The sequence below is a fragment of the Bactrocera tryoni genome, unplaced genomic scaffold (genome assembly GCF_016617805.1).
Source record: "Bactrocera tryoni isolate S06 unplaced genomic scaffold, CSIRO_BtryS06_freeze2 scaffold_7, whole genome shotgun sequence".
NCBI classification, from domain to species: Eukaryota; Metazoa; Arthropoda; class Insecta; order Diptera; family Tephritidae; genus Bactrocera; species Bactrocera tryoni.
The window spans coordinates 20,496,980-20,522,609 of record NW_024396366.1 but is presented as its reverse complement, the minus strand read 5'-3'; the positions used below and the strand labels follow the sequence as shown (position 1 = coordinate 20,522,609).

The 25,630-nt window shown below is 35.4% G+C and overlaps 1 protein-coding gene across 4 annotated transcripts in view; it reads right to left on the bottom strand.

The window, feature by feature from the left end:
- The window catches only part of LOC120781486 (sodium bicarbonate cotransporter 3), a 375,418-nt gene extending 359,973 nt beyond the window's left edge, over positions 1-15,445 (bottom strand). For all 4 annotated transcript variants that reach the window (XM_040113709.1, XM_040113708.1, XM_040113710.1 and 1 more), the window contains exon 1: positions 14,985-15,445. In XM_040113709.1, the coding sequence (XP_039969643.1) occupies positions 14,985-15,363 (379 nt within the window). In that variant the 5' untranslated portion in view covers positions 15,364-15,445. The remainder of the gene's footprint in view (positions 1-14,984) is intronic.
- Positions 15,446-25,630: the final 10,185 nt, after the last annotated feature.

The window sequence follows — 25,630 nt, the reverse complement described above, 5'->3', positions numbered from 1 at the left end:
GCATCTCCCTATCTTGAGACTTCTTCAATCTGCAGCTGGAGAAAATAGTTCGAGCTGCAGAAATTCATTGAGCAGGTACAATCATTTATAAGAGTGTACAGCTGCTGGCGTATGCCTCAACATCCGCGCCGTTAGTTCTGCTTTCTCCAGACTGGACAAGGAAGAAAAGAAAATGGGTCTAGCAGTGAACGAGGGCAAGACGAAATATCTCCTGTCATCAACCAAACAGTCGTCGCACTCGCGACTTGGCTCTCACGTCACTATTGACAGTCATAACTTTTAAGTTGTAGATAATTTCGTCTATCTTGAAACCAGCGCAAACACCACCAACAATGTCAGCCTGGAAATCCAACGCAGGATAACTCTTGCCAACAGGTGATACTTCGGACTGAGTAGGCAATTAAGAAGTAAAGTCCTCTCTCGACGAACATAAACCAAACTCTATAAGTAACTCATAATTCTCGTCGTGCTATATGGCGTAAAGGCCTGGACGATGACAATAACTAATGAGTCGACGTTGCGAGTTTTCGAAAGAAAAGTTCTGCGAAAGATTTATGGTCCTTTGAGCGCTGGTCACGGCGAATATCGCTTTCGATGGAACGATGAGCTGTACGAGATATACAAGGTCTGTCGCAAAAGAAACAGAACTTTTTAAATATAACTGTTTCTGGTGGCGCCACCCATTGGTGGGTGTATGACATAAAAAGTTTGATCTCTTGTTAACATTTCGTAGAAATTTTAAGAGAATTGGATAACTACAATCGATGTTATCGATCAAAAAGTGATAGCAGCTTTTGGTCATCGGTCGTAAAATGCAAAGAGCAAATATTAAATTTTGTTTTAAACTTGGGAAAACGTGTACTGAAACATTTCAAATGATGGAAAAAGTTTATGGTAATCAGTGCCTATCCCGTAGTAATGTGCATGAGTGGTTTAGGCGATTCCGAGAAAGTCGTGAGGACCGCTGTGACGATCAGAAGTCTAAAATAAAGACAATGCTGATTTGTTTTTACCATTCCAAAGGGTATTGTACACCGAGAGTTCGTCCCACCTGGCCGAACGATTAATGCTGTATTTTATCTTGGTGTTATGAAGCGTTTTTTGTCACGCATTCGTCGTGCTCGACCACAATACCGTGAGGCAGGGTCCTGGCGCCTGTTGCACGATAATGCACCGTATCATCGGTCGACATTTGTCACTGATTTTTTGACAAAAAACTATATATTGACCATTAATCACTCACCCTACTCACTTGATCTGGCACTCTGTGATTTTTACCTATTTGGAAAACTTCATTTGCCCATGAAAGGACACTGGTTTCAGGACATTTCAGCTATCCAAAAGGCGTCGATCGATATTTTCAAGAGCATTCCGAAAAATGGCCTTCTATACTCATTTGAAATGCTAATTGACCGGGCTAAACGCTGTATCGTAGCACAAGGAAACAGCTTTGAATAAAAAAATATAACTTTTGAAAAATATTAAGTTGTTGTTGTTTTTTTAACAGTCCTGTTTCTTTTGCGACAGACATTGTATGACGACATTGACATAGTTCAGCGAATTAAAAGGCAGCGGCTACGCTGGCTAGGTCATGTTGTCCGAATGGACGAAAACACTCCAGCTCTGAAAGTATTCGACGCAGTACCCGCCGGGAGAAGCAGAGGAAGGGGAAGGCCTCCACTCCGTTGGAAGGACCAAGTGGAGAAAGACCTGGCTTCGCTTGGAATATCCAATTGGCGCCATGTAGCGAAAAGAGGAAACGACTGGCGCGCTGTTGTTAACTCTGCTATAATCGCGTAAGCGGTGTCACCGCCAATTAAGAGGAAGAAGAAGAGCCAGAAAATGGTCTTATCGCTGAACAAAATGTTCGAAAACGTCGGATCTTCTTGGAACTTTTTAAGAGCCCATAGAGGGAAACGATGTCACTTGGAAGGTCGAGCGGCATTAGCTCTTACTCAAGCTGCATTTTGTACCGCTTCAACTTAAAATCTCGACGTAGAATTCGCCAAGTCGTTCATACGTCAGTACGAGTTGCTGCGAACGGCGCCGCTTGGGCTGCTTTTCGACTTATTTTCTTCACTGCTCTCTGGATGTGGTCTATTCGGTCGGAAAGTATCGAGTAATGAATGCTGGATCTTAAGATGTGTAATGGTGTTGCGAATAGTACGCTCAGTAGGGCGATTATGTTGACCATAAGTTGAGCCAAAAAGTGCTTATGAAAAGTGTTTTGAGGACTGGAAAAATCGTTGGCATAAGTGTAAAACTATCCACATCAGAAGTTTGAAGGCGCCAAATAAATATTGATGAATAATTAAATATTTTGCATTCTATTTATAATTTCGAAGTATGCTTTTTCTCACAACTTTTCATCTGTTCTACCAGGAATGCCCTTATTGCCCACACTAGCGTTAAAATCGCCGAACACAACTTTGACATCGGCGGTGGCAGGGGCGCGCCTCATTCGCTCATAAAATGCATATTTGGTCATGCCGCCCTTTTCTTTCGTCGGGCGTATGTGCTAATTAGTCTTATGTTGAAAAATGCTGTCCTCAAGGGGATTGTGGCTAGACGTTCATCCACCACGAATCCCACACCGAATTTTTACTGCATTATATGGGCACTTGTAGTAAATGCCACGAGGACCTACTCGTCTCAGTCCTTGTACTGCCCATGCATTTCTTGGACGGCGGTTATGTCAGTTTTTGCTTTTACGAGAAAATTAACAAGCTGAGCAGCGACACTTTCCGAAGTTAAGAACCGAACATTGTAGGTGCATGCTCTTAAATCAAAGTGCTTATTTCGTTTGCTGTGGTCGTCATCAAAACTGAGATCGTTCATCAGAAGATGTTGTTTTTTTGGTTTTGTTAGGAGTGATTTCTAAAAGGCAGGTCCCAAACTCAGTAAAAAACCTCGGTAGGCGAAAAGTGTAAAATTTTCTACACATTTCACTCAATCTCTTTTAGCCGTAACCTTGAGGTTCCACAAGTGTTGGCAAGGTTTGCTAACATTTTCAGGGACTATCACAAATGATTCAATTGCAGAAGTGACATAAGTCGTTAAACTAGTAGGATTCTCTTCAAAAAAGATAAAGGCGTATATCTACGATATATTTTATTAAAAAATATTCATTAATTTAGATAAAAAAAACGAATGTTCTTCTTTTTGCTTCGTACTATGAAAAACTGTTTAATGGATACCGCTAAGAAAGGTTCTCCAAGTATGAGCCCTTGATATTCTTTTCATCAGATAGAAAAATTTTTTTCTCGCTTTTAACTACTTGAAAAAAAATAGTTCTAAATCAAAAACAAGTAAGTAAGCACCAAGTTCGGGTGTAACCGAACATTTCAAACTCTTACAAAGTAAAATGGTATACTCGTATGAGATTTCTGTACATACAAGTACTTTAATTAGAAGTGGGAGGTGTTGCCTCAGTTATTTACAGTCATAGCGAAATTAATTGAACCTCTTTTCTACTAAAAAATATGAAAAATTGCATTACAGCTGTATCGAGGAATATGAAAAGAAATCGTTTTTAGGCAGTGCATAAAAAAGTTGTTTACTACATCAATATTATTATACATATTTAGCTTACAAATAACAAATATTAATAATTTTAAAAATTATATAATTATATAAATTTAAAGTATATGTAATCTTTACATTATTAAGCATAAGTGTTTATAGAGATTCTTATACATATGTATATACATTATGTATATATATACAAGGTGCGTTCCAAAGTAAACAGGACTCCTGGTGGCGCCATCTATATGTCGACTGATGTGTTAGAATCTGCTATTTTTATTAATTGTCCAGTGAGAACTTCATTGATTGGAAGCGAAGTTATTGTGTTTTTAATGTCAGTATGTTTGTGTTATCGGTGCTAAAATGAGCTTCGAACAAGGAGCCAACATTAAACTTTGTTTATAAATTGATGAAACTTTTACCTAAACGTTTGAATTGATGAAACAAGTTCTTGGCGATGATTGCCTATCCCGTAGCAGAGTGCACGAGTGGCTTCAAAGTTTTCAAAGTGGTCGTCAGGACATAAATGACGATCAACATGTGGGCCAATCAAAATCGGTGATCACCGAAAATTCCATCGAAACTGTGTGTGAATTCATCAAAAATCATCCGAAATCATTATTTAAATTCATGGAAATGGAATTAAACATCTCTAAAACATCGATTTATCGCATTTTGACCGAACATTTAGGCTTACGAAAGGAGTGTGCGCGGTTTGTTCCGCTCAAATTGACTGACGACCAAAAATTGCTCAGAATCCAACATTCGAAGGACATCATTGTGACCGATTATTTGACCAAAAATCTAAATTGATTTTGCCCGAAAAAACATTTTTCCCGTTTTTTTTTAAGTGCTGTTTACTTTGGAAGAAACCTTGTATAGAACTGGCAATACTATGCTTTGCATATATTATACTGCCCCGTTTATTCCTGTTGTTTGTCTACGTGCTATCTATCCTCAGGTCTTTAATTGTTTTGTAGAAACTTGGAGTTATTCCTGTGAAATTTTGATATACAAGGATTTACTTGTATATCAAAATTTTCACAGGAATAACTCCAAGTTTCAAGGATTTACTTGTATATCAAAATTTTCACAGGAATAACTCCAAGTTTCTACAAAACATAAAACATCTGAAGATAGTATCAGGCAGTCGCCTTTTAAATCATTAATGTGGGCGTGGAGACTCTGAACATTATGGAATAAAATTTGGTGCCCTGATGTTCGGGAAATCATAAACTTGAAACTTGTTATCAGAGCTTTATTTGTGTTCAATTCTACCAGTTCTCTAAATACAAGATCCGATTCTAAAAACTTTTTAGGAGGAATAAAATTTTCTATAATGAAAGGACCTGATGCAGAAGTAGCTCGACTGCAAGCAACATATATCGAAGGTCTAGGCATTCTGGGTCTGATATGAACGAAACTTTACTATATGTGGCACCCTGACTTTTATGAATTGTTATTCCCTCAGCCATAACAACAGGAAATTGATTTCTTTCAATTAAAATCTGTTCGTTTCTTTTGTATTGAAAATATTTCATAACTTTTTCAGTTGGTGTTCATGTAATTTCTAATTACTAACAGAAGGTTCCAAGAATTTATTCCACAAAATTGATGGAAAAGAATAATGGAAATCCATTTGCATAAGTTGTTCAGTTGCCCCATTAACCATGCCATCACACGTATTTATATTCACTGCAATTATATATTTGGCGGTGGTTTTCAGTGTCAACTCATAGGGCAGTCCCTGCTTTTCAGAAGTTTTGAAAAGTTTAACTCTTTCCAAAATATTATAATTTTCACTTATACCAACTCCTTTAACTGAGTCTTTAGCAGTTGAAAGGATAGCCTCAGTTGGGATTCGACTGAGTTTAAGGCCATTGAAATTATTTAACTCTTCATTGGACCAAAATAAATATGGCATCATCGGGAACTTCCTGGGAATTAACTACTGAAGTTTCAAATAATGATATATTATCATAGTACCAGATGCCATATGGCTTAATGCAATAGCAAAGGCCTGATCCTCCCTTTGCCTCATTATTTCAGTTAATTCAAAGTATTTGAATAACTCCCACAGAGGGGAACCAATTAACGTGCTATTTGCATCATTGGTATTAGAAGATCCCAAACAGGTGAGAGTTGCTTCAAATCACCAAACACAATGATCGGTATATCACCGAAGGGGCTGTCTGTGTTGAAAATTTGTTTTAATCTTAATAATCAACATCATCAAGCTAAACATACGTTATTTATAAAACGATTCTGTAATTTTCTTTTTAGAAAATTTAGATAGGCTTATGCCCGGTTTCACAGTCCATACTTAAGTTGTGCCTAAATAAAATCTTAGCTAACTATTGTTGCAAACTGAGTGGTCGTTTGCGTTTCACAGTCAATGCTCAATTTCTATAAAATTTTATTATGATATATGGCAACGTTATGGGCAACATATGTTTTACAAATGTCATTCATAAAAATATGTTTGAAATATTTAAATTATAACAGACAATACATAAATTTGCGAGGAAAATTATATCAAAAATTGATGAAAACAACAAAAGAACCCCAAATTTCATCACTAGCGAGTCGGAGCACCAATGGGAACTGAAGGAAAAGTATAAGCTGTTATTGAGTGCAAACGAACGGACACTTGCCCTACGCTACGAAAGATGGCGCTGAAAATTCAAAGCAAATTCAAAATTTAAGCACTGCTTAAGTCTCCCCTTTTCAGTACTTAAGCATTACATAAGTATGAACTGTAAAACAATATTTTCCTGTTTTATCTTAAGTACAACATAAGTATGGACTGTGAAACCGGGCCTTAAATTGGCAATAGAAGTCAAATTTCCTTCCAGAAATCGAACTTTTAAATTGACTCATCTTCTTCTTCTTCTTAATTGGCGTGGACACCGCTTATGCGATTATAGACGAGTTAACTACAGCGCGCTAGTCGTTTCTTCTTTTCGCTACGTGGCGCCAATTGGATATTCCCAGCGTAGCCAGGTCCTTCTCCACCTGGTCCTTCCAACGGAGTGTGGGTCTTCCTCTTCCTCTGCTTCCCCCGGCGGGTACTGTGTCGAATACTTTCAGAACTGGAGTGTTTTCTACCATCCGGACAACATGACCTAGCCAGCGTAGCCGCTGTCTTTTAAACCGCTGAACTATGTCAGTGTCGTCGTATATCTCGTACAGCTCATCGTTCCATCGAATGCGATATTCGCCGTCGACTCAACTACTCATGTAAAAGTCGCCGCGCGTATTTATCCCATATAATGTTACTACGAGTATTACAGAATAGGGGCATTATCTTTTGTCTTGCAAGATTGCAGATTGCAAAAATCCTATACCGAAATATACAAAAGCACGAGGTGCTATTGCAGAATCTAGTGATATATGAACGGCTGATTCGGTCAATTTACTGCAAATAACTATTGTGCATGGCTATTGTGAATTGGCGCACCTTCTGCATTCATTCTTAACAAAAAAACGGTAACAAATCTTTATAATTTAAATAGGCATTATAAAATCTATTTAAAATTTACCTTCCTCGACAATTTAACGTCAAAATATGTATTTAATTAAAATGACAGCTAGCACAGGGTTGCAATTATTTTTTTACGTGCTATTGCTCGAAAATAAACATGGGTTTTGGTCTGACATATTTTATAGCCATTGCAAATAATTTTCTGCGTGTGTTTGTTGTTGTGCCGGTGCACCAAGAGGAAATATCTGCAATTCTTACATCGCAAAACCCTTGCAAGAGCAAGAGAATACCCCTAATATATTTATGGGGGTACTCTCATGTGAACGCATACATTTTACCATATTTTAGGAATTTTTTTTTATGCGACAACAAAATTCAATCATTTTATATTTTTAATAAACTTTTATTTGTATTTTGAAATGCACAAAAAAATTTTTTTCGTTTTTTACATTTTTAATATATTTTTTTTTTAAATCAAAGTAGTCCCCAACAAAAAAAGCAGTTCACTGGTCATGGTGATAGCGGCTGTTCATGTTGTCTGAAATAAAAAAATTGAATGGATTATTATTCAGTAGTTCTGCGGCTATCGTCCCTACCAAATATAATCAATTTCATTAAAAAATGTCGAAATTCAAAAAAAATCACGAAAATCTTATTTTTTTTTCCTTAAAAATTGTTAAAAAAAATTTAAATATTTTCGAAAATAAACAATTCTGGTAGGGACGATAACTATAAATGAGTAGAAGAACATATGTATGTAAATTTTAAAGGAATCGGTTGAATACGGTTTTAAGACCATGGCACTTTCAGAAAATGATGATTTGCGAAAAATTCGTTGAAAGTTTCAAGAGAAGAATTTTCGTGGAAAATTTATACTTACATTAATCTGTCATGCCTGAGCCATACAATAACTCTTCGGTGGCTTCATACGCATCGCTTTCTGCCACTTTTTGTGACCTGAGAGATGCCCTTGCTTTTTTAGATGCCTATGACGTGGATCGCTCTGCATGGCTTATTCGTCGTTCATCATACTCCTCACCGTACGAGTAGGCGTTTCGGCCAATTTTCGTACCAAAACTCTCCATTAGTTTAAGGACGGGTGAAGATCCTTTATTGAACATACACGCAGCTGTCAATGAAGCAATTTCCAATGTCTTTTTTCCACTAAAATGCTGCTTTGGTACTAAATTCCAGATGCAACTATTAAACGACTCGTTGTTGTTCTGAGGTGTTTTTTCCCAAGCACCTGTGTATCAGATCAACGGATGATAATTCTTCGTAAATTGGCTTCAAAAAACTTGCTGTTTCTTCATCAAATGCTGGAGGATGTGTGTAGATTTCCTCAGTATTCTCAGCCATATGTTGTAAATACTTGCACCATGCAATTGAACAGTACAAGTATTGGGGGTTTTCATCTGTTGAAATGTAATGATAGTACGAGTATGTAGCCCACACTGCTTTCCTCATTTCTTCTTGAGAATCTTGATTTCGCAAAAAACAAGCCATAGAATGTACTTAGTTTAACCATCATGGCGTTGGTCAATGCAATAGTCAACTTCTTTGTTGCAGCACTAGTGGATGATTTTTGAATATATTTTTCAGTTTCTTCCAAGCTTTTTTTAGCTTTTAAATACTGGTTATGTGATTTTTTAGCTTCTTTCACACGTCTATACATTCTTTTTTTGACGTGCAGTACGCGTTCTTTTTTTTACTACAGGATCGCCGTTATAAGGATCAGCATCTAATAGATTTTTAAATGTTTTGCTGTCACCATCTCCAATATATTTACTATATTTTACTTGGAAATACTCGACAGCCCGCTGAAGCATTTCAATCACACCGTCAACTTCCATTTTACCGGAACTACCTTCATGATTTGCTTCACGATGTTCAATGTGAATACTCGCTCGACTCTTCCTTGCCAATCCATTGCTCGCATGCTTTAAACACTTTCGACTTGACAATTAAATCTACAATTTTGTTAGAATATTTTCCTATCAAAGACACAACCGCCAAGAGTGAGGTAAAACCACGCTTGGCCCATGATCCATCACAAGAAACCGTGATTTTATCTTCAGCAAACCGTTTTCAACATTTAATTTTTTTCTCCTGCAACGGCTTTTTTGAAAACAACATCAACTACTGACTTTACATAAACACAAACCGTCTAGTGATTTCATAAGCATTTTTAATCATAGGAGAAGAATTTATGTCAAATTCTTGACACGAACACTTCACACACAACTTAAATCCTAGTCCTCGCAGGGATTTTTTCAAAAATGTAACGTCACTATCGCACAACTTGCACTTTAAAATTGTTTGCAAAGCTGTAAACACTAACGAGAAACACAGAATGCTGTAACTGAATCCTTCGTCAATCGATACATCAAAATCACTCGAAAACTCCTTTTTTTCCTTTTTGTCCTGGATATCTTGTAGAGCTTCTCGAGCCTTTTCGATCCATTTTTATTTTTTTCCTGTTTGATATTGACACACAGAGCATCAAAAGTGTACTGCTGAATTTGTTCTAAAATTTTATGTACGCTCACGACAAAAATATATACACTTTTCATATATACACAGGTAATATACTAAAATTGACCGTCTGAAACTCCGTACGCAGGTATAAAATGCCGATGCAAACAATAGAAACGTAGCAGCTGCAGACTTGTCATGGCGCCTGGTAGACAGTCGCTTACGATACGTCGGCGACTGTGAGCTGTAACTTATCAGAGATACTATGTCATCTGTTATTGTAAAACCGAATATTTCAGATCCAACGGATATGACTTCTAGCACCATGGAAAACAATGAGGATTCTCAAGAAGAAATTTTTCAAACGCCATCCAAAAATGATATGACGCATTTCTTTGAAGTTTTAAATTCCTATTCAAATACAAATGACGATCACTACAAAGCAAAAATACATCAGCCAAAAATTACTGAATACATGTTTTATGTACATAAGCAAAAAACTTAATGCGAAGTAATTCAATAAAACTGTTTAAATCTATATTTTAAATATTTTTGAAAAATTTAATGTTTTAATGAAAATTTCTATAACTCGTATAAGTTTTTTTGTGGATTATGGTTATTCGAGTTAGGGAATCTTCCCTTGATTGCCTATTGATCTCAATTATATTTAACATGCGTCGATCCAACATGTGGATTTATCAAGAGAAAGGATGTTCTGATTTGCGTTACTCATCACACGATAAAGAATTTTGTATTGAAGTTAGAGCCTTATTACACACGGCAACTTTTGTTGCGGCAACTCTTAGTTTATACGAGTTTACGAGTACAGCTTGAGAGGTACTAGTCTAGAAATTTAAAAAAATCGAAATTTCCTTTTTTTTTATATTTTCAAAGTTTAACTATTCAAGAATATGTGTACAAGAACATTTTTCAAAATTCAAATTATTTTCGGAGATATAGGCATTTTTCTGGCCCGGCATCCAAACTGGTTCGGCCGGAACTAATCGAACAAAAGACCTTACGCGAAACTTTAAACGCGTTTTTCTCAAAACTGGCTTTTTCGGAACGATGCCCACGATTTCTCAGGTTCTACTGGACCGATTTACTTGAAATTTTTATAGAGTCTTTTTTATAGGCTTGTCTATGGTTGGAACTAGCCTCATCCCCAAATTTTTATTTTTATTATTTTTAAAAAATTCGAAATAATCAGAAAAAGTGATAAAAAAATTGTTTTTCAGGCAGTCGCCATTTTGTGAAAAAAATTGTTCCCCACTTTTCCGTAGTTCCGACCATTGCGACATTATTCTAGATTAATAATCTTTTTTTTCGTTTCAGATAACTAGGAGGCTTCAGTGCTATAAGATTCATTTGGGCATGCATAAGTGTTTGAAGAAACAGTTTTATAAGGAAGCTTTAAGAAATAACCTGGTTTGAAACTTTTTGCTTCGAAAATTATATCTATGTTTGGAAGTACCTATACTTGTGACAATCAGCTGTTTACAAGAGTTTCAAACTCGCATAGCTGTCGTCTGTCACCTACAAATTTGGATCTGATTAAGTGCGCAGTAAATCCGGATTAACGCTGCCATCTGTCAAGGATATTAGGCGCCTAAACAGAACTTTATGGACAACATGTTGAACAATTTTCCTCACGCATCCACAATAATCAAACCATCTGTAAGTACGCTAACCGCAACTTGATGAAAATGGCTCTGTCGGTTAAAGTCATAATCCAGTTAAGCTAAGTACTTGTGGTAAAAATAGTATTAATAAAATATTGTTAAACGGCCCTTATGCCCGGTTTCACAGTCCATACTTAAGTTGTGCCTAAATAAAATCTTAGCTAAGTATTGTTGCAAACTGAGTGGTCGTTTGCGTTTCACAGTCAATGCTCAATTTCAATAAAATTTTATTATGATATATGCCAACGTTGTGGGCAACATATGTCTTACAAATGTCATTCATAAAAATATGTTTGAAATATTTAAATTATAACAGACAATACATAAATTTGCGAGGAAAATTATATCAAAAATTGATGAAGACAACAAAAGAACCCCAAATTTCTTCTCTAGCGAGTCGGAGCACCTACGGGAACTGAAGGAAAAGTATAAGCTGTTATTGAGTGCAAACGAACGGACACTTGCCCTACGCTACGAAAGATGTCGCTGAAAATTCAAAGCAAATTCAAAACAAAAATCAGCTGTTATTTAAGCACTGCTTAAGTCTCCCCTTTTCAGTACTTAAGCATTACATAAGTATGAACTGTAAAACAATAATTTCCTGTTTTATCTTAAGTACAACATAAGTATGGACTGTGAAACCGGGCATTAATCTCAGAGCTTACAAATAGTCATCGAAAGACATATTTATTCTATTATCAGGCAAAAAGTGTTCAAAATTATTTACATTCGAAATGTCTCCTGTGGTAAAATTTTAATTTAAACCGTTTTGAATTTTAGAAAAGTGTTCCTTATGTCTTTCTAAATTTTCAATTGTTGGATATGGTATACCAAAACGATAAACTGTTTTCCTCTTATTTTTCTAGTACAAGACCGACCGTGGTTATGCTTATAAAAAAGGTTGGAAGCCCAAATTGGCGAATCATAGCTATTGCTTCCCAAAGCGAGGAGAGGAACTAACACCTTATAACACCTTGTAACCATCATCGTGTTGAATAAAGTTTTGAACAAAATTTTCGTTTAATATATTTTTAATTTGCATTAATTCCAACTTTTTACAATCGCAGAACAATTTTGGAATAGAACACGCTCTACGGTCAAAGCGGCGAATTTCCGAACGTACTGTCTTGCTATACGTTTCAGAGCAGGTGCGTTTTTGACCTACATATATAGTTCCAAATGACAATTCTTCGGAATTATTATCCTGAAACATGTCAATGGGTCTTTGCACGTGGTGCTATAACTAAACGGTTATAGTCCAAGTTTTCTACAGGAATATTGACTAAAAGAATTTCTTGACCTCGTGGATTTAGCTCTGCATGTTCAATTGCTATTGGTGTACGATTGACTGAGAAGTTAATATTGTGAACCTGTTTCGCATGAAGAGATTGAACCAATCTGACATCTTCGGCAGATGCAAAAAAAGGAACATCTTTTTGGTTATTAAATTCTGAAATCCCGTTTTCTCTAATGCCTATATTGTGCTCACGATACATAGGGGTATTCACTAAGAATCGTAAAACTTCCATAATCTTTGCGGGACGTATAGTATCAGTATGAATCATAATTGTCTTCCAATCGCCTTCATAAGTGAATTTGTATTACATGAGCTCCATCAATCAATTGATACCAAGGACCGGATTGTCTAGGCATTATTAGCCGTTCTTCAATTGGTATTAAACTTTTCAAACAATCTGGTATTTCAAGAAATCTTGAAAGTTTGCTAAACATGTTTTTGGAATAGTTTTTTCGCTAATCGCATTTCTGCATTCGGGTGACCATGGGTAACAGTTTCGAAATTTAACTTGTGTATCTGGTGTGAAAACCAGAATCCGCCACAGCACATGCTGCTCTAAATTCTTAAAATCAGGACTTCTTTTCGAAGTTCTCTGTGTCTTCGGGTATATCTATTTTGCTAGTCAGAGCGAAGTTGAGAAATTTCCTGCCTATTTCTATGTTGAACAGCATTTACACATTGCTCAACTGTCATTACCTCGGGATTTGAGGATTTTCCTGCCTAGTTCTATGTTGAACAGTATTTATACTTTATTCGATAATAAATTGCTTTGTATTTTATTCAATAGGCCGCACCTGGAAATTTGCCCCCCTAGTCCCATGTTGAATAGTATTAACACTTTATTCAACTGCTCTTACCTCAGGATTTTTTCCTATGTCCCTTACTTTACTCTTCGGAGCGAATATGAGGATTGTCCCGCCTAATCCTATGTTGAACACTATTTATACTTTGTTTAACTTCTTTTCCCTCGCGATTTTTTCGCCGAGATGTATGTCCACGAGTATTTCGAATTTGCTCTTCAGAGCGATTTTGAGGATTTTCCCGCCTAGTTCTATGTTGAACTGCTTTCTGTATTTTGTGATTGCTTCCTAACTTTATATAATGAGTTCGGTCTAGTAATTCACATGCGGCTTTGATTTTCAAAACGACTTAGTACAAAAGATCTTTTACTTAACCTAGGCATTATTAAATATTAACAAATCGCTTACCAAAATAGTTAACCTAACTATTTTCTAATATTTTCCCGTCCCTCTGGGTATTGAAAGTATGAAAGTATGTGTTTAACGAGGATTTGTCATTTTGATGGTGTTCTGCTATCGGGGCTATGAAATCCTTTTATTTCCGTAAATATTATTGCAATGTCAAAAACACAAACACAGAATGTATGTTCAAATATCAAAATCAACCGGGATGGGCAAAGATTTGCTAAGATTCCTTCTATTCCTTGACATCGTGGAAGGGGTAGCTTTCATAGGTGTCCTCCAAGCGCTCGTAGAAGGCATCTTTGGTCACATCGTTCTTCTCTTCCTTCGGAGCGTGGGCGCAAATCAGCGATATATTGAAGAATCTCGCTTTGATGCGGATTGTGGCTAGATGTTCAGCCACCGGGCTGAATGATAGTACTCGGCGACGAAGTCTCTCTCCCACCACGAATCCCACACTAAATTTGCACTCCTTTATATGGCCACTGTAGTAAATGTCACAAGGATCTACTCGCCTCAGTCCTTGTCCCGTCTATCGCATTTCTTGGACCACGGTGATATCAGCCTTTACTCTAACGAGGACATCAACCAGCTTTGCAGTGGCACCTTCCCAATTAAGGGACCGGACATTCCAGATGCATGCGCTTAAATCGTTATCCTTAGTGCGTTTGCCATGGTCGTTATCAAAAGGGGGTCTCTCATTGGCATGATTTTTTACGCGGCGGGTCTCAAGCCCAGAGCACAATCCTGCGGAAGTGATATTCTGCCTTTTCACTTTAGCTCGCCTTCAAAAGATGTTTTCTAGCTGCCCAGAGGATACTTGGTCGAAGACCTGAAGTCGTGAACTGCTGGAGCCATATGTAAAATAATCATTTCTGGCCACTCCCAAGTGAATGGTGCTGAGAAAACTTTCCTCACTTGCGTGAAATACACAAATACTTGACGTAAAATACCGGTGAATTGGCGACACGTAGCTTACCTGTATGCTGATGATACACGGAGCTTATGCTGATAATACCGCAATACACTTTGCTATTACCTCCCTTTGGTAGAATGCGATTTTAACGGAACTCGGGACACTAAAAAAACTTTAAATTTAAAAGGCGACTCTAAAGGTAGTTAAGGGACCACTATATGTACATATAATGAGATGCACACTGACGTTTCTTTTAAAATATAATATTCGAAAGTGTTAGTTCTAATTATTCAAAATTCTCATGAAAAGATGTTAGCCACTCCCACTCGTATCAGTTCAACAATTGTAGGATAATAATATTATTTTAGAGACTAAAAAATACTTTTGTATATTAAATACTTACTTTTAGGATCTGTTTGATTACAGCTGATATCTGCAAATGATCGCATAATTGGTATTCCTTTACTTTTTTTACTGTACTCGTGCTGATGGCGATGTCGTCTCAACAACATGTCTATTACCTTCTCACGTAAAATTAGTGGCAAAGTACCATAATTAACCATGTTGTCGCATAAGAAATCTATTATGACTTCAAAGGTATTGGCTTCTACATCTAACAAAACCGACCCCTTTCGTAATAAAGTACGTAGTTCGAAAAATGAATGCAAAAATAAAGTAGCGACGTGTGGTTTCGACCACCTGTTACCGCCTTCTTCTACATCTTCTTCAAATTTTATCCACCTTGCAATTTCTTTCCATTCAAACTCATCGTTCACCATCATTTCGGAAAATACCGGATGCACTTCATAAACTGCATTGCAATCATCCTCTCCAAGTATAAATTGTATACATTGCGTTGGCGAAGTCACTACAAAAATATATTATAAACATATATATTATTGATTCTACTTAATTTTTACTTTTACAAACATGCAAAGATATCACTAAACACAAAATCTGTGTAAACTTCATCCAATTGTTACGTACAAAACTGCTTTATTAATTACCTGAATCCCAATCTGAATTTGAGGTCTTAAAGGATTACAATTTGAATTTTCGTTTATCTGCTGAATGATGCAATCGATATGTCAAGGTGTTTTTAGTGAATATTCGATTTTGAATTTTAAAAACAATAAAACTAAACAAGTAGGGAAGAGTGGGGGAGTAACCGAACATGTCATACTCTTGCTACTGTCAAAATTCAAAGCCGAAGAAGTACCTTAAGGTGAGGGCAAAACTTTATTCTGAAATTGTTGCGTAAGAATCCAACATTCATTGAGAAGCTCATATATTAGGTATATAAATATATGGGAGAAAAAGGTAAACCTGACACGAATTATGTACTTTTTTGGAAATATCACATATCGCAAACATGAATAGATATTTTCTGAGTTTATATTCTGAGTTTTGTTCAAAATTTGAAAATTCTTAATTTATTCTTCAAAATCTATGTCGTTCCCTTCAAAGTAGTCCCCTTTCACTTTAACACACTGGTGCCAAAATTTTTCATGTGTGCTTTTGGAGATGTATTCATTAACCAGGAAGGATTCTTTCCGAATTTCAATTATATATCTCACACATAATCCGATTTAGAAATTTTTTGGTGATAAGGTGACAAATTTCAAAGATACTATTCGTGCAAAATTTTTTCTCGTCACATTATTTTCTTTTTGGTTTGTACACCAGAAAGTGAAAGAACCAAATGAAATTTAAAATTGTGTTGTATGGGGAGAAGGCGTGATTGCAGCCATTTACATAGGAATGCCAAAATAATGTTATCTCGTATTTGGCCCCGAGTCCCGAGATATATATGTGATTTCATTTAATGGAGGGCGATGCCACGCCCATTTTCCAACTAACACCTCAGCTCCTTCAAATTTCTCTAATACTATCGGGCGTAAAATTGGATGTGTTTGGTGTATTTGATCATTTATTTATCGCTCTTTAAGTAGTTATTGATAGTACCGTTATATGGGGAGAAAGCAGGTTATATAATCCGATTTCATCTATTTTTACACTGTCGGTAGGCGTTCTTGTAACATTTGCCCTAGGCGAATTTGGCATGCTATAAAGGCGTCATTCAAGCAAAATTTTACCCTGGGATATTAAGTGCTTCTTAATTTTTACACTTGAAAGTGAAAGAATCAGATGAAATTTAAAATGGCATTATATGGGTAGTAGCCGTGTTTGTAGTCCGATTTCGCCCAGTAAACAGCCAGCGTTTGAAAAACTACGCTACTCCCGTAGCATTTCATTTTACTCTTGCTACCGCTCTCACTTTGTCGGGAGGCACAGCATAGTCTTAGCATAACAATGGTATAATAGATAAAAAACTGTAGCTGGAGCGGGAGCAAAAAATTAAATTCTGCGCTATGCTCTGGCGTAGCGGTAGCAAAAAATTGGGAGCGGTAGCACAGCAGAGCTAATGAAAATTTTCATGTGCTACAGCTCCCGCATGTGTTTGTTGTTTTTTTCTTTTTTGCTATTTTCTGTCATCTACAAGTATGCATGTATAGTATATAATAAAGGAAAAAAATGTTTTGTTCTCGAAGGTAACTTTATTAATGATGAAACAGTTCGAATCAAGGTTCACAATGAGCAAAACTTATAATTAGAATCCAAAGTGAGAGTATGGAACATTCTCCTGGTTTGTTGTTGTAATAACTTAAATCTATAATACAAAGTAATAAGAAAATAGTGAGAGAATTCCTTGTTATTGTAATTAAAGAACTTTAACTAAAATGCAATGACAAGAATGAGTTTGGTCAATGACGTGAGAGATTAACTTAAGCTTAATATAAGTTGTTGGTAGTAAGGGCAATAGTATGTAACTCCTCCACCCTTAAGATATTTACGGCCTCGTAAATTAAAAAAACGAACTTAAATTAACTAAAAAAAATCTTTCTCTATGTGGACATTATTATGCATACTTATATTAGCTTAACTTATGTATTTAATTTAAAACCTATTAATTTTGAAATTTATACCGCCTTTTACATTGAGCTTTATAATATTTAGTTTTACGATTATTTGATGTACCGGTAACATAATTTCCATTTTTCTTGTAGTCTAGAAGTTTTTTGTATTTAGGTTTATTTTTGCCAATTTCTCTATTTCATACAACATTGTGGACCTGTTCAACAGGTTTGGTATTTTTCTTTTGATTCAATTTCTCAATTCTCTCAATTTTCTCGTTTTCGTATATTTTACACAATTTATCAATTTCAACTTTATCAAAATTTTTAATAATAAAGTCAATAGGTCTTTTTGTGGTTGTAGAGTGCATAGTGTTGTTGTAAAAGGTAAATATTTTAAAAAGTTTGTCATCTATATCTAAGTTTTTATTATCCTTATCAGCTTCTAAAAGTCTTAAATGTTCGTTTAGTGTCCCGTGAAGGCGCTTTATGTCCGAGTTTCCGGTTTTGTAATATGCTGTAGTAGTGTGTGTGTCTATATTTTGTTCTTTTAAAAATAAACGTACTGCGCTGTGTAAAATGCATCGCTCGTTGTCAAAGATTATTTTGTTAATTTTTCCCAAATGTTGTATGCGTTGCTTTAAAGCTTCTAGGATGGCTACCCAATTTCTATCATTCAGCTCATGGAACGTGGCATATTTGGAAAACTTATCAATTGTAGTTAAATACATGACATTTCTGTATGGAAACCAAATATCAATATGCACTATGTCATTAAAATGTGTTGGAGTTTCAGTGACTTGATACTGAGTTTTTACGGGATGTCTATCATATTTAGCTACTTGACATACTGAACAATTATTAATTACATATGTTATTAGTTTGAATAACCTAGGGTAAAAGTATTTATTTTTTAGCTCGAGGAATACTTCTTGTATACCTCTATGATTATTACGCAAATGTTCGCTTTCTATTATAGTAAGAACCTCATTTTTATCTGTTATTTCTTTTAAAATAACGCTTGACTTGTATACAATAAGATTATTGTTTTCAAAAAAAATTACATATAGATATTGAACGTAACGGTAACGAAAGATTCGAATAAATAAAGGAATAATGTGTCTTTTTTGCGAGAATAATGAGCTTATAAACAGCTTATAAACAGCTCATTATTCTCGCAAAAAAGACACATTATTCCTTTATTTATTCGAATCTTTCGTTACCGTTACGTGGTTTTGGCACTTTTTATTTACGATTTTAATATAAATATTTTCTTTCTGGCCATAGCTAAGGTATATCCGATTTTTGTGATAATTAATACATTTTTCTGTGACGAATACATATTTTAAATTATCTTCAACTGCACTATGCGCGGTATCTATGGACATTGTATCTATATTTTCATGATTTTTATCGCCATGTTCCATTTTATCGCCTTCAAAAATATTGAACATATTAGCTGTTTTATTATCTGCATTATATTGCTCAAGGTATCTGCTTAATGTTTCTGCCACATTATTATCTTTTTCTTTTATATAAGTTATTTCGAAATCATATTCGTTAAGATGAATTTTCCACCTCTGTAATTTCATATTAGGCTCTTTCAGATTATGTAGCCAAGTCAATGGTTTGTGGTCAGTTTGTATTATAAACTTTCGCCCGTATAAATATGTTCTAAAATGTTTAACGGCCCAAACCATTGCAAGAGCTTCTTTCTCTATTGTTGAGTATCTTATCTCGTGATCACATAACGTACGAGATGCATAACATATAGGGTGATTGTTTTGGCTTAATACAGCGCCAATAGCAAACTGAGATGCATCAGTTGTGAGCAAAAAATTTTTTGCTGAAATCTGGTGGCTGTAAGACAGGTTCATTAGTAATTAGTTTTTTGATGGTATTGAAAGCCCTGAGGAATTCCAAATTTTTGAAATCTAAAATGGCATTTTTCTTCAAGAAACGCACCATAGGGTAAGCTACTTTTGCGTAGTCCCGTATAAATTTTCTATAATACCCTGTCATACCAAGGAACTGTTTTGTCTCTTTAACATTAGTAGGGGGTTTCATATTATTTATAGCTGATATTTTAGAAGGGTCTGACTTAATGCCTTCCTCTGATACAATGTGCCCTAAAAATTTTGTAGTTAGTTCGGTAAATTGACATTTTTCGAACTGGATTTTTAAATTAGACGTTTTTAAATATGATTTTAATAGAAGAAATATGTTCTTCAAAACTTGTGGAAAATATTAAAATATCGTCTAAATAGACAACGCAAATTTTATTAATATATTCTCTTAAAATGTAATTAATTAATCTTTGGAAGGTAGCGGGTGCTGTTTTAAGACCAAGGCATGGGATTAAATTCATAGTGACCATCTGTTGTGGAAAAAGCCGTTTTCGCTCTATCGTTAGGATGGACTTCAATCTGGTGAAATCCCTTTGCTAGATCAATAGTACTGAAGTATGAACACTTTCCCAATTTGTCGAATATGTCTTCCATATTCGGAATTGGGAACTTGTCATCGATTGTTTGATCATTTGGCTTACGATAGTCAATGACGATTCGCCATTGAGGAACTCCTTTTATGTCTGCCTTTTTGGGTACAACCCATAAAGGTGAGTTGTATGGACTATTACTTGGTACAATGATATTTTCCGCTAGCATTTCTTTTATCTGCCGGTCTACTTCAGCGCGATGTACTACCGGATATCTATACAGCCTACTATAAACTGGTGTATCAGTTTTTGTTATTATGCGATGCTGGATTTCATTAGTAAAAGGAAAATGTTCTCCTTCTTCATGAAAAATACATATCTTAATAATTACTTAAAAGCGTATTTAATATTTCTCGGTCTTCCGAATTTAAATGTTTAGCAAAAATATATGTTGGCCTTTTCTCTAATTCTTCTTCACAGGTAAGTATTTCCAGGCGTTCTTTTTTAAAATATTCTTTTTCTGATAGCTCTTCTTCTTCATCAAAATACATAGGTATCGTTGCTTCGTCTGTCTCTAATCTTCTATTTCTATAATCAATTATAGCGTTTAAATTTAATAAAATATTATTACCAATGATACCATCAAAATATTTATGAAACGAATACTCCAAAAAATTCACATAAAAATTATCTTTTTTAAATTCTTTAAACTTTGGTATGGAAAATTGTTTGTTTGTAGGAATATTTCTTCCCAAAACTTTTAATGAAAAAATTGTCGGCCTCACTGCATATTTAGGATTACAAATTTCCGGGTTTATTATGCTAAACTCCGCCCCTGTATGGATGATAAATCTAAGTTTTCTAACACGTGTTTTGATTACTATATAGGGTAGTTTTCTTCGCAGCGATATTGAAAATTTTGGCAACTCTCGTTAACTCCTAATTCAACCAAGTTGGCATCAGCAGAAGCTTTTATTTTATTTCTATTTATACCAGCTGCTTGGTAGTGTCTCGAACTTCCCTGGTAACTTCTGAAAACTTCGTTAGATGTATGGGCAGCTTGTCGCCAAGACACATATGTACTGATTTGCACGTCAAATTCTGGTAAAGATTTTACCAGATCAAGGGGTTCGTCACACTTTACATTCGGTAATATTTTTACCGGTTGGTATATTTTTGGCGTTTGACCAGTGGTCAATGTAGTCATTTGCTCCGTTAATCGTTGGAGCTTAACCTCGAAAGTCTGTCTTTGTTGTTCAAGAGCGCTTGAGACGGCTGCTTGAACCACTGCGGTTACCTGATTTGAATCCATTTTACTGGTCACCTGTAGTTTAATAATTCTTTCTAAGAGGTTTTCTAATTCTGAGTCACTCATAGACTTGGAAATTAAAATTGAATAGACTTGTAACCGTTCCTATATTCGAATCAATCAATCACACTCTTTTGTTGACATGGCTAGATAATTTCAGTTATTTATTACACTTTTCTTCACAATTTCTGTTTCTAAACACAAAGTTTTTGAGAAAAGTCTACACTGTTTCTTTTTTATTAAACTCTGGAAAATTTGTTTCACAAAATTTTATGATTAGCTCCTTATTCTCTAAAATAAATTCCTTTCCGACTATTTTGAAAACTTAGTTTTAATTCAAAAGAAATTATAATGTTTTTATTTTAATAAGCACTCTACTTACAATACTCGAAACATGTTTTTTATTATAAACTGCTTTCTGATGAATCCTCGGATCCTTGGAGTCCTTGTAGGATACGTTTTTAAAGATTGTAGCGATTCTCTGTGAGTCCTTGGGTCCTTTGAAGTCATTAAAGACACTCCACCGCAAAATACCTTGGTGATTTTTACTTTCTGGAGAATCCTTCGTATCTTCTTTACCCGGTTGGGCGCCAATTATTTTTAGGCACTAGTGCGCTTTATTCAGGCTCGATCAGAACTAAACTCTAAAACATTCTTACTCTTAAGTCTAAGCCTAAGCCGTCCTCACTGCCGCTGCGGTCGTCGCTGTCGTTGCTATGTTTTGTCAGATGCAGTGTCAGCGAATCCCACGGTTACGCCGACTAGCGTGCAGTGTAAGTCGTCGCTTGTTTGCGCTATATTTGTGCTGCGCCAGCGGATCCCACGGCTACGGTAGCTTGTGAGTATCGTTTGTTGTTGCTTGTCGTTGGATCATAACTCGGGTCGTTGGTCATGGACTGGGGTGGTGTTAATGTTCAGCATTGCCTGAAACGGATGTTAGGCAGACAATGCTGACTTGGTATTTTGGTGGTTTGCGTTTCGAGTTAACTTATACAAGTTACAAGAAAATTGATTTTGAACCTAAATATAAGATTGTGGAATTTTTCCAAATGCACTGCCGTTATCGCTTATTGAAATCCCTATGCGGTGGCAGCGTGCTAGAAATTGTTGAAGAAGAGTTGCCACGTACGCGGCATTCTAAAAAGGTAATAGGTTAAATGAATAAAATAGAACCTACTGTAGGCACAGTGGCTGGTAAACTAACCACCTTATTATTTACTTTTTTTATAAAACAATATAAATATAGTTTTGGTGTCATAAAGAACTCAACTTCTTCTTGGGTCTTTATGCCAACTCTACAGTTAAAAATGAAAACAATCAGCTTCTTTGCTTAGGTCTAATTTTCGACTGAATTCATCTTTATTTCAATTTGTTGCTTACATTCTAATTTGATGTTCGCGAGCTAACAAACAGTTTTTTGTTGCGAGTAAAAGAAATTATGGTAAATTTGGTAATATTTCTTACTGACAACATTTCTTATAACTAATCTTAGTGCTATTTATACTTATGAAATGCGGCTGCTGTTATCTGATTGCAACTTTTTTGTTGTAATTCGATATCTGTTATCTTGCTAGAGCAAAGATAGTTTTGTTATGCTTATCAGTTTTTCGTTATGGAATTCTGTCTGTTGTGTTTATATGAGTTATAAATTTTAAGTGAATTTCTTTTAAAAAAATTTTATTTAGTTCTTCTTTGTTTGATTACAGAGCTAAGACTAAAACCTAAACATTAATTTACTTAAAAGCTAAGCTAAGTTGCACTGGCCAACTGCTGACTTGATGTTGTTGCCAATTCTCTGAATTGACTTATTTCGGTTGCGCGTGTTGGACTTCCGCTTCACACCGAAAAATGAGTTTTTATGCTAATGAAAGCGTCTGGCTTTTGCTGTGGGAAATATTGTGCAACTAAAGATGCATTTCCACTATGCTTTACTCATTATTGCTGATTACGCATTATTACTTTTATTTTGCAATTGTTAACATTTACCATGTTAACATATAATTATATATTAAGGGAGGTTGTTATTAACTTCCTCTCTTTAATATTTATTTTTAATTAAAACCCTTGCAGTTTCGTGCTTTACAATTCTTTATTGTGCTGTAAATAGAAGAAATAAAATGTTAGTATATAATATTAAATAAATATACCAGTTGTATCGCTGGTCCTTCAGGTCTCCTTGATGATAGTGATGATGTCGCCTTCTTACTTGTAACTCCAACTGAATTTACTGAATTGAACTGAACTGATGCATTGGTGGTGCTAACTCTTTTATACTACATTTGAGCAGTGGCGTGATCTAAAGTCGAAGATCTTATTTCGTCTGGCACCGTATTTCCTCAGGTTGTAAATATGATCATTTTAATTTCTTTTAATTGTAAAAATGATCATTTTACTATTTTGATAAATGATGCGTACCGAAAATATTAACAGTGCGAATTATTGCTCAAGTTAATTATTTATTGTCTGTATCATGTTGAATAAATATTACTCCAATTAGTATGCTTATGTGATTGCTGCTCCCGTATGTGTACTTGAGTGTTCGCGGCTCCAGTAATGTTATGTTAATAGTTCTTTTGTGTTTAATTGTGTGTTCGCTGTTATGTTGCTTGTGCGAAGTCTGCTATGTGTTTAGTTGTGTGTTCGTTGTTCCTATGTTGGGGTGCTCGTATTGCTTCTTGCATTCTTATAATTTTATAGTACTGGATTAATTGCGTTGGCAGGGCTGGGTATAATAATGTGCTGAGGTGAGGTGGGTGGTGAGGTGGATGGTGTAACTATATGTTTCTTTGAGGATGGTAGAAAATGAATTACAAGAGGTGATCGGTAAAAGTTTTATATTACTTTCGTTATAAAATTTTATTGCATCGCGCATAGTGCATTTTAAATATATTTTTTTTAATATTTGTTATCTTACTAATTTTGCCTATTATAAGTTTGTCAATTAATACCTGATCATTGTTATTTTGTAAGACATTGTTTATTTTATTTGAAATTATTTCGTAGTCTTCATGGTCTGGACTTCCTGCAATCCATTTCCATGCGCTACCCAGGAAATTTATTGATCTTTTTATTTTTTGTTCTACTTTGAGATTGTTAAGTTGGGCTCTTATCTGTGTTATCAAGTGGGACATGAAGGGGTAATTAGGGTTTTTGCGGATAGTTTCAGTTTTGATAGTCGCTTCTCTGTGGTCCAGTGTGTCCGTATATTTTTCTATGTCAATTTCATGTATTATCACATTTTCCTGTTTGTAGTCTAGCCGTTCCCTTTTCTATTGTTATTAATTGTGAGTTTGAGTAGTCGAGGATCTGTACTTCCGCCAGGCATAGCGGTAGTAATATTACTAGGTGTTTCCGGCTTTCCAAAGGATGTTATGATGCGTTCCGGGGTTGTCCTTTTCTCTACCGGTACTAGGGTCCCTCGACGTTTCCGAATCCCACGTTGTACGTTGTAGCCGCTCGTCAGCACAGTATTTATTGTATTTTTTTGTTTTTCACACACGTAGCCTTACTTTTTTATTTTCAGGCTTTTTATTTTCTTTTACTCACAATCACTACCGTTCGCCACTCGCGAAGCCTTACTTTTTGGTTTTCAGGCAATTACTACTTACGCGAGTTAAGTGTGTAGATTAAATAAGAACACAAAGTTATATTTAATTTCACTCTTCTTTATTGGTTCTTCAGAACTAAGCTGAAAATGTCAATGTCACTGCTATTTATACTAATAAAAATTGTTCAGCTGTTAAGCTGGTATACGATAACATATTTTGTATTTGTTTGTGTACAAATTCTGCATATGCAGAATTTGCTGGTCAATGCTCGAAAAGTAATATAAACAATAATAAAGTGAACGACCCTTATGCAAGGAAATTGTTTAAGTGTCGTTCTGTACACAAATTGTAAGTGTCGCAACAAAGTAATAAGCGACAATAATTAAAACTGCCGTTTATGCTTAAGAACTAAAATTTACAATTAAGCCGTCGTTGTTACTGACGTAACTCGCGTGCTGGTCCCTGCTCGGGCGCCAGTTAAAAAACGTTTTGTTAGTTTTAATAAAAAATATGTTTTCCGGGAGCTATGCTCCTTTATTGAATTCCGCTTAAGAACTAAAATTTACAATTACGTGATACTTTAACTCTAGACCTATGTTTCCCAAAGGTTGGCACTTCGCTGACGCAGCACTTCCCACAGGTTGCCACTACACGTGTCGCACTCTCAGCGATTTAGTGGTGTCATATTATATTACTTTGTATCATATGAAATTAATGCATCATATGATACTTTTTGAATGTATGGGGTGCTAACTTCTGCATACACGTCTGTACTCGACGGTAATGCAATCCAGAAGAAGGAAGTTTAATATTGTTTATTGAACAATTTGAAATATTGGA